Raw genomic sequence first — 18,559 nt, 5'->3', positions numbered from 1 at the left:
ACCGAATCTGTTCTCGTCCCAAGCATGAGCCTGTCAATGATGGTGCCCTAGATTTTCGACAAAGAAAACTGTTCCTTTGCCATTTCCAATTCCATTCGGGCTTCTGAGAAACATGAAGTGCCCAATCCCTGGGCAAGACATGAAACGGGATGGAAATGGGGTCAGCTCCCCTCTTGGTGTTCACAGCAGAACCTTAATGGGATTGGCAGTGACACCATCCTGACGTCTTCCAGCTATAGATGGAAGTCAGTTCCCTGTGGGGAACCACCAAACCTCTGCTAGGATCCCTGATCACAACTTGCTTGCCCAAGAGTTGGCCTTGATTTCTGGCCTTCACAAATCATTCCTGACCCCTCCTCTTGGGACTTGATGGATTCCTTCCTCTCTCTGGCGTTTGCTGATGCTCAGAACAGTGTGTCACAAGCTCATCAAGGAGAGGAGCCTCATGTCATCTACAGTCAACACAGGTGTCTTGGTCCCCTGTGTATCCAGCCCTGTGCCAGGGACTGGGCCAACGGGAAGACCAGGGCAGCATGCCCACCCTGCATAAACTCACCTCCCATTGGGGAGGCCTTAGAAGCAAGTGGCACCTATACTGGAGTGTGACAGATTCCCTATTGACGAAAGGCCCAGGATGTTGTGGAAAGAGAAACCCCCATCCTTGTGCAATCAGAGAAGACTTCCTGGAAGCGGAGACCGCTGAGCTGCATGGCAGAGGTAGCCACTGGTGGGTTTTCAGCATGATCCCATGCAGGTGGTATATCCAGAGTAAACTGTTACAGGAGATGGTGATGGGGATGACACTTCCCAGTGGATCCTTATCAGTGGTTTCCTGCAAATGGAGTTCTCTCTAGTTAACACATATCCTCGGAGCAGGAGAGTTTCATCCCCATGTTCCGCCCACCGGAGACCAGACAGGACTCCAACAGGGATTCTGACATGGAGATGGAATTTACTGGAGACCTCCGCACAGTTGCCCCGTCGTTCAAATCTGCCAACGCCAGCCCACCTGTAACAGCCTGCCTTAGGTTACATGTGGGGAGACAGCAACTGGAGAATCTTGTGTCCCAGCAAGCATACACCTGGTCTCCTCCAGTGTCCCCCCAAGGCACCCCAGCTCCTTGACACGAAAGCTGGGCCCTTTGCGATTGGCCCCCTCTTTGAGCACTTCTTCCTCCCCCCAAATTCTGCACCTCTCTCTGATGTCCAGATGCCCCATGTTTCTTCCTGCCTCAAGCCCCATGCCACGTCCATCATCTCCTCTCGCCAGAATTAACTGGTTTGCAGGCTGCTGTCTCCCAGAGGACTCAGAGCTCGCGGAGCCGGAAGACTACGTGTGATTTGTCTCTGCATGAAAATACAGAGGTGCCGCCGGCCACATGCCAAACGCTTTAGAAATGTTCTTTCCTCGATGAATGAATGAGCGAATGAATGAATGAATGAGGGAGCAAAGCAAGACCAAATGAAGTCCTCGGAGAACCAAAGAGCGTCAGCTTCCTTGACTAGAAATGAAAGAGGGCATCACAACCCAGCTTCAAACCACACAGCGCATCTCTCCAGCGCATCACTGCCTGGGGTCAGGCGCATTGGCCAGAAACCAAGAAAAGCAGTATGTGGATGTGTGCCTGCGAGGGTCTGCAGCGGGGCTGGCGTTAGAAGATGTATCGCAGCACATTTTCAGGCCCTGGACAAAGCCTAAAGGGTACAGGCTCAAAATGAACTTTTTATGAGCAACCTCGGGGGAGCAATGCTCAGGAAGTCTGAAGGCTAGTCACACCGCATGCTATAAAATCTTTTCCCGAAGCAATCCCCTCAGCTCTCAGACCGTCTTACGGAGCAGAATGAAATCTAATCTGAAAAGCTACTGCAGTCCCTCTGGAAGTGCAGAGAAGGAGTCTGAGGGCAAATAAGGAACTGATTTCTCTTACTTTGGACATAACTGATTCCTCTTGGAGGGCTGAGCCTCCTCTCTGTCGTGCCTTCCTGGAATCGCAGGCTCTGCGAGTTGGCAGGGCAAAGGAGGGGCAGGACACCCACCCCCACGCCCCCAGCTGCCCTGGCTTCAGGCAGGAAATAACAGCATCTCCAACAGTACTTACTGAGCGTGGGCCAGGCTCAGTGTACACCTGACCTCACTGATTTCCAGCACGACTCGTAGGAGGTAAATGCTGTCGTGAGCCCTTTGGTAGGGGCTGGAGAGACCACGCAGATTCCTCTCTCTGCCTTGTCTGTAAAACGGTTGTGGTGTTGGCACGAGACACATTGGGTTGATAGGAGAGTTGCATGGGTTAATTTTGGAAGCTCCTGGTACAGTGCCTGAAATGGAAGGGAATTTATGTAACTTTGTTAAATAAGAGGATAGGAAAATAGGTTAAGGAATGCATGAGTGGACGGGTAGGTAAACAGAGTACCTGGATCAAGGTCAAACAGGTCGTTAAGACTCGGATCCCACCTCCTGTGGCGGTCCAGACCCCACAGCGTGCCTGGACCTGGTCCCCAAACCCGTCAGGGAAGGGCACTCCCTTCTGAGGCTCATCCTGGTGTTTTCTACCTGAAATATGATTTTTGTGATTTTCAGGATGGTGTCTACTTGAATCTGCATCGATTCCTCTCTGCAAACTAGAAAGCCATGGCTTGTACCTTGTGAGCGAGTGGCTGGATACGTACCAGGCAGCCTCTTAGAGCAGCATCCAAGCAGCTAATGGAATCAAGTCTCAGGCATATGCACGACTCTGTCTCAATTATTCTCGCCTGTTCCCTTTTAGATTTTACATCTTTCTGGCTCCTGCCTCTCAAAGCCCTGACACTCTGCCTTTTCATGGCAACACTGGGATGGGAGAGAGCTGGGATGCCCGCTCTGTGTACTGGCCTTACAGCCTATCTCAGGATGGGACAGAACTCAGTTTGGCGGGAGTACCTGTGGCAGACATGTTCCCCCCTGAAGACAGATACAGGAAGAACTTTTGAACAAGTGTGACTTGCACGGATGGAGAGGTGTTCTCAGGTGCTTGTGAGCTTCCTGCCCTTAGAGGGATAGAGATAGGGGTTGGGGGGACTTGCAGCATCAGGCAGGGACCTGTCCTCTCAGGTGCAAGGAGGAAGCCAGTGTGGCCTGGGTCCAAATCCACAACGGTTCAGGCTCCTTGTATTACCAGCAAGAATGAGCCTGCTTCAGCAGACAGACTGCATTGTCCCACTTACCAGCTCTAGCTCACACGACCACATTGACAAAGATCGTGGCCTCTTTGTAATGGAAGAAATGGGGAGTGGAATGAGCATCGTAGAGCTGCTCCCTCGAAAAATGGCCCTTGCAGCTTCACCCCGGCTGAGGACACGCATACTTCTCAGCCCCTTACTCCCGAGCCCCCGGCAAGCTTCCTTTTGATCTGTGTTTCCTCTATTTATATGGCAGAAAAACTCACCCAGCAGATCTGAACATGTTTGCGGTGCTGCCTAATTTAAGCCCCGGGATTCAGGGAAAGAAACAGAAACAGAAAATAGGGATTCAGTGCTTGCTTTGAGCTGCAGGCTATGAAAAATATCAAAATCATGAAACACGGTCCCTGATCTCCCCCAAGGAGATTACAATATACTTGAGTAAATTAAAAACGAAATAAGAAAGTATTTGAACTACAGTTCAGTGAACTAGTACAAAGCCACAAGGCAGGAAAGGAATAACTGCAAAATGATTGGAACAGGCTGTAACTGGGATTGAGAAATGTGCGTTCGCCCTCCTTCCGCGACAGGTTCTGGTTTACCGAGTTGACTTATTCAAAGACAGGGGTTTGGGGAGAAGGCAGAAGACAGACCTCTGTATTTACATCATGAAAGGAATCTAATGATGTTTCTTCATTACTCAGACTGACCCTGTTCCGGGTATACAAAACATGGCAAGAAGACTCACTTTGGTGTCTTCACAAACTCCAAAGGGAGAGGAAAGTCACAGCATGGTGTAGTTTTGAAGGGATGGCGTCGGGTTTTTTGTTTTTTGTTGTTGTTGTTGTTTGAGAAGAGGAAGCAGTTACGTAGAAGAGTTTGGATGAGCAGATGGGGGTGTTGGCTGGACACTTAGATGGTAACACACAGGCTCCCGGGACAAGAGTGATCCCGTGAAAGCTCTGGAGGCTGTTGGGAGGAAAGGAATTGAAACCGAGATGGCCCTTCCCATAATTGCGCCTGCACCACTGATGAACTTACAAAGGGACAGGTTTTCTATTTTCTCCCCCCATAAATATGAATGCTTTTTAGCCCTGATAACAGAAGTTATATAGGCCTGTATGGCTGTGGTTGTGGTACAATGGAGACTAAATCAATGGGAGCCCCTTTCATGCTACAAACACAACACAGGGCAGGATGTGAAGCATGCACATGTGCACACATCTGCACGCACATGTGCATATGTACGCGCATGCACACTTGCACGTACGTTGGCACGCATGCACATGCTCGCTCCCACAAAGCACAGTAAAGATCAAAAGAAAACAGGGAATATGGAATATTCTCAGTGCACTTTTCTGCTGAGGCGCGGCGGCCTCGGGGGATGTAGGCAGTAGGGGTGGAGACGGAGGCTTCAACATCCACCTGGGGGAGAGAAAATGATACATAAATCTGAGACCTCCAGTGAATCAGTGCATCTGTGAAAAGGCTAGTAAAAGCCGTCCATCAACGTGAAGAAAGTAAAAGAAGTCTTGCCATCTGTTTGAAGCTCTGAGTGAGAAATTAAAGCCTAAATGAACATCGGGGCGCCTGGTGGCTCAGTCGGCTAAGCATCTGACTTCAGCTCAGGTCGTGATCTCACGGTTTGTGGGTTTGAGCCCCACATCGGGCTCACTGCTGTCAAGACAGTGCAGAGCCCTCCTCCTCTTTCTGCCCCTTCCTTGCTTGTGGTATCCGCCCTCCAAAAGAAATATGTTTTTTAAAAAAAACCTAAATGAATATAGAATTCCTAATGTACACTAAATGGTGTGGCAAAGACAGTCATCTTTTTTTCATACAGAAACTAGTCCATTGGGAGTTTATGGAACCATCAAAGAAACACACTGAGAACCGCACCATAAGAACGTTCCTGTCGCCCAGCACGCTTGGGGGCCCCATGCTTTAGGAAGAGAACAACTCTGCTGAATATTAGCTCAAACTCAAAAGCTACAAATAGCACAAGGAAGAAATCCACCATGAGGTCAGCACACACAGCAACCAGACGTATGTGAATCCCAAGAAAGAGGGGGGAGGAGGCAGACAGCATAACCTGAGAATAATCTGAAAGATGCTGGGTGGGTTTGAAATGATTAAATGTAGACTTTTTCTTCAATATTAACAGAAGAATGAGACATGAGGATAAAAACGAACGGGCAGAATTTTAAAATGGCCAGATGAATATCACAATTAAAAGAGATCAAATGAAAGCATAATGCTAACTATTACTAATGAAAGAATAAATGAGCTGGAAAATAGATCTGCGGGAAGCAGCTAACTGCAGGACAGAAAATACTAAAGCAAAGTGAATCACCCAGAGAACAGAACAAGGAGGTTTAGAATATTTTAAACACGATTTTCAGAAAAGAAAAGAAAAGTTAGAATTATCACGGGTCCTTAGGGGCTTGCAGATGAGAACAATGCGAAACCACAATGCACCTTATTAGAACGGCTAAAACCCAAAACACTGACAACACTGTTAAATGCTAACAAGGACATAGAGCAACAGGAGCTCAACAGAGGACACAAAATGGCACAGCCACTATGGAAAAGGGTTTGGCAGTTGCCCACGAGGCTAAACATATTCTTACCATACAATCCCACCATCATGCTCCTAGGTCTTCACCCAAATGAGCTGAAAATATGTCCACACGAAAACCAGCACACAGATGTTTATGGCGGCATTATTCCTAATTGCCAAAAGTTGGAAGCAGCCAAGATGTCCTTCAGTACAGGGAAGAGGAGCAAACTGTGCATCTATGTGATAGAAAATTACTCACAAATAAAAAGAAAGCTGTCAAGCCATGGAAGGATGTGGAGGAACTTAAATGCACACTGTTCTCAGCACAAGCGCTACACTGTGGCCACAGCTGACCAGGAGCTTCAAAGAAGGATCCAGGAGATTCCTGGAGTTCCCATCATGTGCATTTCTAGCCATAAGTACAACATTGAACGGATACCAGATGATTATGGAGCCCCTCATTTCTAATTGTTAATGGAGTTCTTCTGCCTTCACTTGCCAACTTTTTTACTGTTGCCAGTTCATATAGCAATCAATATACTATAGTGTGAATTATTCCACTTAGCGGTTTGCTCTGTTATGGGCTGAGTACAGTTAAATATGCTCGCTTTTTGGTGTTGTTTTGAAATTGATATTTTGTATCATTTTAAATTTTGTTGCATGTTTTTATAAATCAGATGACTGCTCACATTTAGAAAAGATGCATGTTGTTACTATGAAAGAAGCCTATCGGAAAAGGCTACTATATGCCTTATGGTTCCAACCATGGGGTATTCTGGAAAAGGCAACACTATAAAGACCATTAAAAGATCAGAGCTTGTCAGAGGTTGGATTGGGGTGTAAGTAGAGTTGAATCGGGGGCACACAAGTAGAATTTTAGGGTAGTGTAACTCTTCTGTATGATACTGTAATGACAGATACATGGCATTAAGCATTGGGCAAAACCCACAGAACCGTACAACATGAGGCATGAATCCTAATGCGAACTGTGGAATTTAGTTTATAATAATGTATCAAGACTGGTTCATGAATTGTAAAAAAAAAAAAAAAAAAAAAAAAAAATTACCAAACCCGTGTCAGATGTTAATAGAGGCAACTAGGGGGATGAAGAAGAGGAGTGTATGGGAACTTGAAGTACCCACTGTACTTCTCAATTTTTCTGTAACCCTCAAACTACTCTAGAAAGTAATGTCTATTAATTTTTTACAAATGGGGGGAGAGGGAGAGTTGATATTCAAAGTAAGAATGGGGGAGATTTTTCCAGAATTAACATTGTAAGTCACACATCGAAGAACACCACCGGCAGAACAAATCGTAAGGCAAATCCACACCTCAATCCCACACCAAAGACAAAAGGGAAGTCTCAAAAACAATCAGAGAGAAAGCATGGATTGCATAGAAAATAGCAACAATTAGATTACTCACCGACTCCTCAACGACTGTACTTGAGATCAGAAGAAAACTCAGTGACATCTTCAAAAGGTCCAGAAACAGTCATTATCCACCTAGATTTCTCTGTTCAGCCCAATCATTCAAGAGTGAGAGCAAACCAAAAGCATGGCATACCTATTTCCTAAAACTTAAAAAAAGGAGCATGAAAGCAATATTTGTGCTAACTTCTTCAAAAGGGAATCAAAGAAACATCTGCAGTATTCCCTTTACTTTTCTTTGCCTGTTTCATATTATATCTTAGACACACACACAAACACACACATCAAAATCATACTTCCCATTTAACATTATATGTTTTCTTTGATTTTCACTGTCCTTGAAGGATAATTTTTAAAGGCTGAAGTGCCATAGTTTAGTGAATTGCTAGACAGTTAGTTTAATTGCTAGATGTTTAGATCATAGAATTTCCTCCTAAATGGCAGCTGGATAAAATGCACATAAAAGAGAGACAAAATAATGCTAAGCACGCCTACTTTTTCTTTTCCATTGAAAACCCCACCTGCTTCTCTAGCTGCCTGAAGTGGCAAGGTGTTTAGTTTGCAATGAGCCATTCAGAGCTGATTGAGAAGTCTCTTTCCTGTTAGTGCTTTCTGCCCTAAGTGCCCTGGTAGTCGGCGACTTCTCCGGATAACCCCAGATGTTCTAAAGGAAGATGAAAGAAGAAACTAATATATTTGAGGGCCACCATGTGCCAGGCCTTCAGAACGATCCCGTGAACACTACTATCTATGAACACTTACCGGGAGCCGGGCACTACCTTTAGGAAGGTTCCACGTGTCAGCTCATTTGGTCCTTGCCAGAACTCTAGTAAATATGCACTATTATTAGATCCATTTCGGGGTGCCTGGGTGGCTCAGTCAGTTGAGTGTCTGACTTTGGCTCAGGTCATGATATCAGAGTCCGTGAGTTCAAGCCCCACATCAGGCTCTGTGCTGACAGCTCAGAGCATGGAGCCTGCTTGAGATTCTGTGTCCCCCTCTCTCTCTCTGCCCCGTCTCTGTTCATGCTGTCTGTGTCTCAAAAAGAAATAAAACATTTTTTAAAAAAATTTTAGATCCATTTCACAGACAGGAGAGCCGTGGTTCTGAAGCAGCTAGGAAGTGATGGGTCGTAAATCGAATGTGAGACTTTCCACGGCAGGAGCTGCCAGTTTATCTCCTGTCCTACTCCAGGCTTGGGTGAGTTTTGGGGACACAGGCAGAGAAAAAACAGGAAGGGCAGAAGACAATGATAATAATTACCAAAAAAAAAAAAAAAAATGACAGGAACTGTATGTAACTATCCATTATCTCATTTCATCCTCCCCCGAATATTAGGTAGGTATTATTACCATTATTAGCTTTGCCCAGTGAGCGAGCATGTGCAGGCCTGGAGAGCTCAGGCACTTGCCCTGAGGCTGCATGCCCAGCTGTGGATCAGCCATGCCTGTCCTGGCCCCAGAGCGCATGCCCTGCTCCTCACTGCCTGTGGCTCTTGTCTTCTGTCCAGGCGAGATGGAGGAGCTGGAGACACTGTGGCTCACAGGGATTTGCCACAATGAGAAGAACGAGGTGATGAGCAGTCAGCTGGACATCGACAACATGGCGGGCGTGTTCTACATGCTGGCGGCTGCCATGGCCCTCAGCCTCATCACCTTCATCTGGGAGCACCTCTTCTACTGGAAGCTGCGCTTCTGTTTCACGGGCGTGTGCTCTGACCGCCCAGGGCTGCTCTTCTCCATCAGCAGGGTCAGTACCTCCAGCAGCTCCTTTCTGATGCGGCGGGCAGGCCCGGAAGAGCACGGGGCTTCCAGGGAATCGGGGGTGCTGGACTTCTGGGTGGGGGGCGGTCTGCACATCCTGGATTCTGTGCGTTCATAACCCAGGGTTAGCAAACCCAGATGACTGCGGAAGCCAGAGAGGAAAGGAAAATGGGTAAAGCAGGCTGGGCATGAGGAACATAGCACACGTCCCTGGGGTTCAAGGTGAGGGAACATTGAAGAATGCCTGCCATACCCGAAGGGGTCAGTCCTCAGGTCCTGCTGAGTATTGTCTTATGGCAACACAAGGGCAGTAGTATCGGGTCTTCTAGTTTATCAAAGAGAAAGTAGTCATCTGATTTTATGTGAAACCTTCCTTTTTAAAATGTTAGTAACTAATTCAATTATTTTTTAAAACACAATACCACACAGGCCAAACGAAGCAGTCTGTGGCATCCAGCATTAGCAGCTGGATGTGCTGTCCAATGCGACTACCATTCCTGTGCAGGATGTCATAGTTTATGCACGCATCCCAGTGGGACACGTATGCCAAAACAAAATCTATGTCCAATGCCATGCTGTTGTCTATACGTCTGACAAAACATAAGGAGCATGTGCAGTGCAAGAGAGCTTTCGATGAAACAAAGACATGAAGGGCCATGAGGAAATGCACACACATCACACAGAAAAAAAAAAAAAACATATTCAACCGAGCGTAAACTACAGCCCCGAACACACATGCTACAGTGAACTCACACACAAGGAAAATCCCTCTCCTGTTACACAACGCAGCACGTGTATATTACCATAAAAAGTACATATAAGTCATGAGTAATAGCAACGATCAGGCAAAATAATTATATTTATGAAGCACAGATATGTGCCAAGCATCCCGTAAGGACTTTATACTCTTCTTCTCATTCACCTACAAGCCGTCTCTGTCATATCTGTGAGGCGCGTAACTGTTCATAGCCCAGATTACAGATGGGGAAACTCAAAGTTATGAGGTTAGAGAATCACCCAAGGCTGCCCTGCCTTGGTGGAGACGGGGCTTGACTCAAGATGGTGTGGTACCAGCCAGAGCACATGCTCCTACACAACAAGCAACACAAGAGATATGATACAAATCATACTATACAACACATCTGTGCGTGGAACTGACATGATCTTGTCACTTACTTGCATCATAGTACATATCATTCACTCATCTTCTAACAGAATATAACATTATCTGTGTGCTAGTCTTCTCTCCATCCACTTATTTCACCCATCCATCCATCTGTCCATTTCATCCATCCATCCCTCCACCAACCTATTTCATCCAGCTATCCATCCATCCATCCATCTCATCCATCCATATATACACTTTACCCATGCATCCATTCATCCATCTGTCCATCCACCAACCTATTTCATCCATCCACCCGTCTGTCCATTTATTTATCTACCTATTTCTCCCATTTACTCGCCTTGGAATGTTTTCACTCTGAAAGAATTTAATGAATTGGGATATGAAACATGATGGAAAAAACGCTTGGTTAAAAACACCTGGTTTTATATGCTAGCGGTTATTGGGAAAACCAAATAATCATTTTTAAAGGAATTTGTATATTCTTAGCATTTGGTGATTTTAAGAACTTTGGAGATTCAGAAGGCACACATGAGGCTTGGGGAGGAAGATTTATTTTTTTCTGTTCAGTGGCACTCTTGTTACGTTCTGTGCAAATACATATTTCCTAATTAACTTGATGGCATCTAAACACACAGACTGCTTAAAAATAACAACGTGCATGCATCTAGCTAGGTCTTATGCCAACTTTAAGCTAATTCCCTCCACCAATTACTAAAGGCTTTCCATACCCAATGACTCAGGGATTATCACGAGCAAACGCACACTGTTGCATTTCCTTGTAAATCCTGCTTGGATCTGGAAGAGCGTTTCCTCTGACTGAGATACCATTAAGGAGCCAGTTGAGAGGACTGTCATTATGAGAAATGAACTAAGTCCCCGTGCCCCTTCTAAGCTGGTGAGCAGGAGTGGGGGGGCAGTGGGGCACAGAGGAGCAGGCTTCATCATGCCATGGCTTTACAGGCTGGAATTTGAACTTCCGTCTCCCCTCCCTGGGGGAGACAGGACCCCTGTCCCACAGGAGCACCCCAGGGAATTCTGTGCCCCTTTGGGGACTCCCAGCCACCAGCACTCCTGTGTCCTCAAGGGCTGCAGGGAGCCCTGCTTGAGCATTGACCCTCCTTCTCCCCAGATAATATCTGTCTTTTAAATAATTGCAGCTTAATATGTGTGAATGGAAGGATTTCATATTTAATATGCTTTCCTGCCTTCCTCATTTGTTAGGGACTCAGAATGAGCTCAGCACCCAATTCTATGCAAGGCAGGACTTCGGGTTGCTAGAAAAATGTTCCTCCTTTCCGATCAAGGGCTAACATGCATCTCTTCAGTCTGTCTTATGGGCCTGTTCACACTGATGCCAGCTTGCATGTATGTCCTTTACAGAGAGCAGGGGACACACACAGAAACAGAAGTGTCCTCACTGCAGGCCCATAAACATGGTCTTTAACAAATCTGCAGTGCAGGATTCCCAAGCCAAGAACCCCCCCTTCCTACAAGGCAAGATCTCAACCCCACAACCAATCATGCCCAGTATGTGAAGAAGGGCTAGGCCAGACACGGCTTCCCCCCGCCCCATCATCTCCAGTCCTGACAGCACCTGTGAGTGGGACATGATTACAGCCATCCTGTGAATATGGAGAAACTGAGGCCCTGAAGGTCAGAACTGGAGACGTAGCAAAGACAGAGACCACGGGGGTGGAGACTCCGGTGGCCTGCCCGGAGTCTGATCCCACCCACAAGCACTCCACCGTCGTGACCTAACCCCCTCCCAAAGGCCCCACCTCCTAACACCCTCACCCTGTAGGGTTAGGATTTCATCATGTGAATTTGTTGGGGGGATGCAAACATTTAGGGCTTAGCAGATACATTGGGGGCCAAGCCCAGACTCCAGAGAACCCCGGAGGGCAGTAGGGCCCATCCCCCATGGAGAATGTTCTGAGAGGTCAGGGTCCCCTGAGGGGAGCAGAGCAGAGAGCCTGGAGCAGCGCCTTGTCATCTATGCTGCTCTGGTCTCGGCCACAGCCGGGCCGAGGGAGGGTCCAGGCTGCTGTCTAACCAGAACGAACCTTCGGTAGTAAAGGGTAGCGTGCGTTTTTCTGCAGCTTTGGGGAAATGCATGGTGGGCACTCACGCGAGTGTGAAGGAGTAAAAGGTGACAGAAAAGAAGGGCACATTGGGGGTGACCAGTGGAGCAGCTCAGGTAGCTCATGTTTTTTGAGCCTCTACTGTATCTGAGACTGTGTGTGCATTGTCTGAACCTGCCCTCGTACCCACCTAGAGAGTGTGTGGCTCCCATCTTGCACCTGTGGAAACTGAGGCTCAAAAACCTGCAGCGGCTGGGCACCTGGTGGCTTAGTCAGCTGACCGTCCGACTTTGGCTCAGGTCATGATCTCATGGCTCGTGGGTTCAAGCCCAGTGTCAGACTCTGTGCTGACAGCTTGGAGCCTGCTTGAGATTCTCTTGTTTCCTCTTCTCTCTGCCCTTCCCCCCACCCTCGCTCTCAAAAATAAACATTAAAAAAATTTTTTTAAGCTGCAGCAGCTTATCCAAGGTCACAGAGCTAATAACAGCTGGAGCTGGGACTCACTTCCAGCCGGTCCCTAGCCCTGGCTCTCTGTGTGGCTCTGATAGGCACCCCACCCCCTCCTCAGCAGCCCATTAAGAAGATGGGTCAACTCTACCCCCCCTGGGCTGGGTCCATCACGTGGACTCCTTCCCAAGGCTTCCACTTGCATAGCAGCACCTGGGAACTGTGTGAGCAGCATCCTGTGAGTCCCAGTGGGTCCGGGGATGAGAGAAAGCAGTCAGCAGCCAGCCTTCTGCTCTGGAAACAGAACTCAGCCCCTAATCACCTCGGTGGGCCCCCCTCACCTAGACAGCCAGCCCTTCTCGGCCGGTGGTAACATACAGCTCTGTCACTGGAGAGCTGGAGGGACGTTCTCAAAATCTCTAGCAGTGTGAGGGGGGCCCATTAGAACTACATTACAGATCCAGGGGAAAATGTTTTTAAGCAGGTTCCATACCCAATGTGGAGCTTGAACTCACAACCCTGATACCAAGAGTCGCATGCTCTACTGACAGAGCCAGCCAGACACCCATAGGGAAAAAAAAAATCAACTCCTATTTTTATAATACAGACAACATGATATAAAGGCACAGATCTGGGCGGAGTCAAGCATACAGAAGACACACTGGTTTGCACCCACACAAGCCAAATCTCCCCAGGTCAGGGCGTAAGATCACTGTACTACTGAGCTGACTTGCGGGGGGGCAGGGCATGGGTTCACATACAAGGTTCAGAAGCACCATGCGGTGAAATGTGCAGTGCATCTGTGTGATTCCCACACCCAGCAGGAGGTAGGCAGGAAACACACAGCACAGAGACGCACAGAAACACACACGCGCGCACACACACACACAGAATACATTAGGTGGCATAAATGAAAAGTCCCAAGTGGCAGCCCCAGTGGTTCAAACCATGTCCTGTCCCTCCGTCCCCTGTGCTCTGCTCTCTTCTAACAGAAGAGAAGCTAACAGCCCCACATGGTGGCAAGACCAGTCCCCTGCATCCGCTCCTTCTATTCCAGCCTCTATATCTGTCCTTCCCCAAAATGTCGGGTCAATCACCCATGGATGTGATGCCCACCCTTAGACTGACCAGAAGGGTTTTCTGGTTGACCTGCTTGGGTCCCATATCTTGACAGATAGCTTCCATGTGTGGTAGGGGCAGCTCCCCCGTAGAATTAATAATGGGTGGTCCTTTTATGTTTTTTAAATTTATTTTTGAGGGAGAGACAGAGCATGAGTTGGGGAAAGGCAGAGAGAGAGAGGGAGACACAGAATCTGAAGCATGCTTCAGTCTCTGAGCTGTCAGCACAGAGCCCGATGCGGGGCTCAAACCCACGAACTGTAAGATCATGACCTCAGCCCAAGTCAGACACATAACCAACTGAGGCACCCAGGCGCCCCTATGCCAGTTTCTTAGCTGACTCTGGTATCCAAATTCCAAAGATGATCCTGGGAAACTACAGTGAAAGATGAGTTAGCGACCCAGGCATCAGTTCAGTATCCCTAGGTGCCACTGCGGAGGCACTCAGACCCGTAGGGTTGGTTACATGAGCGTTCATTGATACCTTTTCTCAAACTCCGCATTATGACTGATGGCAAAAGTGTCAGATTATCTTGGGCCAGAGAGATCAGAGAAGCTGGGCGCTTTGCTGCAGGTCTAGTACAGTTAAGAAACATTGCTGGGGGGGGCACCTGGGTGGCTCAGTCGGTTAAGCCTCCGACTTCGGCTCAGGTCATGATCTCACAGTTCGTGGGTTCGAGCCTTGCATCGGGCTCTCTGCTGACAGCTCAGAGCCTGGAGCCTGTTTCAGATTCTGTGTCTCCCTCTCTCTCTGTCCCTCCCCTGTTCACACTGTCTCTCTCTCTCAGAAATAATTAAAAATATTAAAAAAAAAAAAAAAAGAAACACTGCCAGAATTCAGGTTGGATTTCACCACCTCTCTGAAGCTCCCCCAAGAAGGACACATCTCCGTTCCGCAGGTAAAGCTGGGGTATGCAGCATTATTGTATCTCTGCTGCTGCTGACGGTGTCTCGTGTTCCCCCCACAGGGCATTTACAGCTGCATTCATGGAGTGCACATCGAAGAGAAGAAGAAGTCCCCAGACTTCAACCTGACCGGATCCCAGAGCAACATGTTAAAACTCCTTCGGTCGGCCAAAAACATCTCCGACATGTCCAACATGAATTCCTCGCGAATGGATTCCCCGAAAAGGGCCGGTGACTTCATCCAAAGAGGTTCCCTCATTGTGGACATGGGTTCAGACAAGGGAAATCTGATCTATTCAGAAAACAGGTCCTTTCAGGGAAAAGATGCCGTTTTTGGGGACAACATGAACGAACTGCAAACGTTTGTGGCCAACAGGCACAAAGACGGCCTCAATAACTATGTGTTCCAGGGACAGCACCCTCTCACTCTCAATGAGTCCAACCCCAACACGGTGGAGGTGGCCGTGAGCACAGAGTCCAAGGCAAACTCGAGGCCCCGGCAGCTCTGGAAGAAGTCTGTAGAATCGCTTCGCCAAGACTCCCTGAGCCAGAACCCCGCCTCTCAGAGGGACGAGGGCACAGCGGAGAACAGGACCCACTCCCTCAAGAGTCCCAGGTACCTTCCAGAAGAGGTGGCCCACTCGGACATCTCGGAAAGCTCGAGCCGGGCCACATGCCACAGAGAGCCAGACAACAACAAGAACCACAAGACCAAGGACAACTTCAAAAGGTCAGCGGCCTCCAAATACCCCAAGGACTGTAGCGAGGTCGAGCGCTCCTACCTGAAAACCAAAGCGAGCTCCCCCAGGGACAAGATCTACACGATCGATGGTGAGAAGGAGCCCAGTTTCCACTTAGACCCTCCCCAGTTTGTTGAGAACATGGCCCTTCCCGAGAACGCGGACTTCCCAGATGCCTACCAAGACCGCGATGAGAACTTCCGCAAGGGGGACCCCGCACTGCCGGCCAACAGGAACCCCCTGCACAATGAAGACGGGCTCCCCAACAATGACAAGTATAAATTCTACTCCAAGCACTTCACCCTGAAAGACAAGAGCCCCCCTCACAGCGAGGGCAGTGACCGCTACCGACAAAACTCCACGCACTGCCGGAGCTGCCTTTCCAACCTGCCTACCTATTCAGGCCATTTCACCATGCGGTCGCCCTTCAAGTGTGACGCCTGCCTGCGGATGGGGAACCTGTACGACATTGATGAAGACCAGATGCTCCAGGAGACGGGGAGCCCCACCGCGCAGGAGAAGGTCTACCAGCAGGACTGGGGGCAGAACAGCACCCTCCAGTTCCAGAAGAACAAGCTCAGAATCAGCCGTCAGCACTCCTACGACAACATCCTCGACAAGCCGAGGGAGACAGACCCCACCAGGCCCTCCAGGAGCATAAGCCTCAAGGACCGGGAAAGGCTTCTGGAGGGAAATCTGTACGGGAGTCTGTTTAGCGTGCCCTCAAGCAAACTCTTGGGGAACAAGAGCTCTCTCCTCCCCCAGGGCCTGGAGGACAGCAAGCGGAGCAAGTCTCTCTTGCCGGACCACACCTCTGATAACCCTTTCCTCCGTTGCCATGGGGACGACCGACGCTTAGTCATCGGGAGGTGCCCCTCGGACCCTTACAAACACTCGCTGCCATCCCAGGCCGTGAACGACAGCTACCTTCGATCATCCTTGAGGTCAACAGCCTCGTACTGCTCCAGGGACAGCAGAGGCCACAACGACATGTATATTTCAGAGCATGTTACTATGCCTTATGCTGCAAATAAGAACAATCTGTACTCCACCCCCAGGGTTTTGAATTCCTGCAGCAATAGACGTGTGTACAAGAAAATGCCTAGTATTGAATCTGATGTTTAAAACCTTCCATTAATGTTTTATCTATAGGGAAACATACGTAATGGCCGGCGTTCTGGAGGGTAAATGTCGGATGTCCGATGGTGCCCTGCAAAGAGGAAGAGGATGTAGGAAGGTATTTTTTTTGTCGGTTCTTTTGCACATGGCTCTGCGCCATAGTCTTCCCCACGAGGAATCTTGTGAGGTGTGTGCTGAGCGTGGCAGATACTGGATAGGTGAGTCTTTAACAAAAAAAAAAAAAAAAAAAGCAAATAAATAATAGGGCAAGTCTCCCAGACGTGCCCTCTAGGTACGTTGGCAATAACGATGCATCGGCTGCCAGTGGTGATGTTCTGATTTCCTATATTCCAAGTTCCATAAAGACCAGTCCACCATGTAATTTCCTCATCAGAAATGCCTAACGGTCTCCCTCATACAGAATAAGCAATATGGTATGCATGTCAACCCGACACAGACAAAGCAGTTACGAATGCGTCTGCACCGTAGCGAGATGGACGTTGCAAGAGATTAGGAAGTTTGGCTTTGTAACGTCTCAGCTTTACTGTTATGCCTCCCATCACTGCCCAGGCCCCACCCCAGAACCAACCCCAGGCTCCCCGCCCAAAGAATCGCAGATCCGTGTGTTCATAGTAACATGCTACCTTCGCTAGAGTCCATTGCCAAGACACGTCTGGAGGAAAAGGCCAGGTGGGCCCTCAGGCGGAGGAGCTACGAGAATCTCTTTGGAGGTCAACCTGTGTATCCCACAGACACTCCCTCACCCTCGGCTTCGATGGTCTTGTTCAGAGCTATACAAGCCTTTATGTGTACATCTCCGATACCTAACTTGTGGATCTGTCTCTGACACAGAGGCTGTTGTAGTTTATCCTGAAGACTCCTGTGTACGTAAGTTTGCGTTTCCCCCCCTTCTGGTGACGACTCAGGGTTGTATAGTATCTGTTACCCCGTCCCTCCTAGAGTGACCATAACTTGTTCAGTCCCCGGACAGCCATGGTGGCGTCTGATTTAAGTGCGTGTCGCTGTTCCCAAAGTTGTGAATGTGGCGGCATGCGCCAGCAGCCATATGTGTACCGTGATCTGTAGGAAGTACCATGCCATCTGTCCACTGAAGGCTAGCACGCTTTTAGGTTAATCGTCCTTAACCTCATGAGATTCAGTCAGACACTCGTTTCCACCCCAACCTCCTCAGATCAAAAGCCTTCAGAGCACGAGAGACACTCATGCGTCCACCCTGAGCATCCTCCAAAATCGTGGATAAACTTTAGTGGCAAAAGTGATTTCTCTCTTCTGAAATATTCACTCGATTGGAGGCAAACTGCTTCATGAGCACCAACAGAGATCGATGACAAATTCCCCCAAAGCATTTGTCATTTCCAAGCCACCCCCATTGTTCCATCCTTCCTTTACTCAGGTCTGTGCATGTGTGATACGAAATGATTCGCCTTTAAAACCACTGAGGGGAGAGGGGGAGTCTTCAGCATCAGAAGCTGATGCTTCAGAAGCTTAGCACAGTGCCTGGCACACGCAAAGTGCACCCAAAAAAGTAGTTATGTTGTAACACTTGATCGTATCAGAATTTTATAGTTAAAAAGTTAAATATTATAAAACCCACAAACAATATGAGTTGCACATTTTATAATAGTTCTAATTTAGGGTATTTTACATTCATTAATGTCCCTGAAACTTCTGGAATAACTAGACCTCAGGTTCTGTAGAGTAGCCGAGTCTCTTTAGTGACATGCTGCAGGAACCCTAAACTAACATAAACTAGCATGACTATCTCCTGGTTTCCTCCTGTGTTTTGCTTTGGGTTCTTAGAGAAGGGGATGAACGGGTAGGTTGAAGGGCGACCCTATTTCTTTTACTCATAGTGTGTTGTCTTGTAGGTAGTGTTTTCCTGCGAGGGGGCAGGGGCCAGGAATAATTCTTTTAGAGCTTCAGGATTCAGTGAATGGCTCCATCGTTGGGCAAGTGCACCTAGCAGTGATGAGAAGTGGGTGTAGTAAGTTTTAGGGTCATTGGTGGGGAGGCAGAGGAGGCACAAAGTCCTCTCATCCCATTAGAGGTTGAGAGGCAGAAGGGGCTAGCTAGGCACTGAGGATAAATGTA

The 18,559-nt window shown here is 48.2% G+C and overlaps 1 protein-coding gene across 1 annotated transcript in view; it reads left to right on the top strand.

Annotated features, from left to right (window-relative positions):
* GRIN2A (glutamate ionotropic receptor NMDA type subunit 2A) overlaps nt 1-16,453 on the top strand; it is a 362,947-nt gene extending 346,494 nt beyond the window's left edge. The window contains exons 11-12 of the mRNA XM_039244357.1: nt 8,654-8,892; nt 14,651-16,453. Of these exons, the coding sequence (XP_039100288.1) occupies nt 8,654-8,892; nt 14,651-16,453 (2,042 nt within the window). The remainder of the gene's footprint in view (nt 1-8,653; nt 8,893-14,650) is intronic.
* Nucleotides 16,454-18,559: the final 2,106 nt, after the last annotated feature.

This window comes from Hyaena hyaena, unplaced genomic scaffold (assembly GCF_003009895.1).
Source record: "Hyaena hyaena isolate Hyena2069 unplaced genomic scaffold, ASM300989v1 scaffold_238, whole genome shotgun sequence".
Taxonomy (NCBI): Eukaryota; Metazoa; Chordata; class Mammalia; order Carnivora; family Hyaenidae; genus Hyaena; species Hyaena hyaena.
The sequence above is the reverse complement of the archived record's forward strand: the minus strand, read 5'-3'. Positions and strand labels throughout refer to the sequence as shown.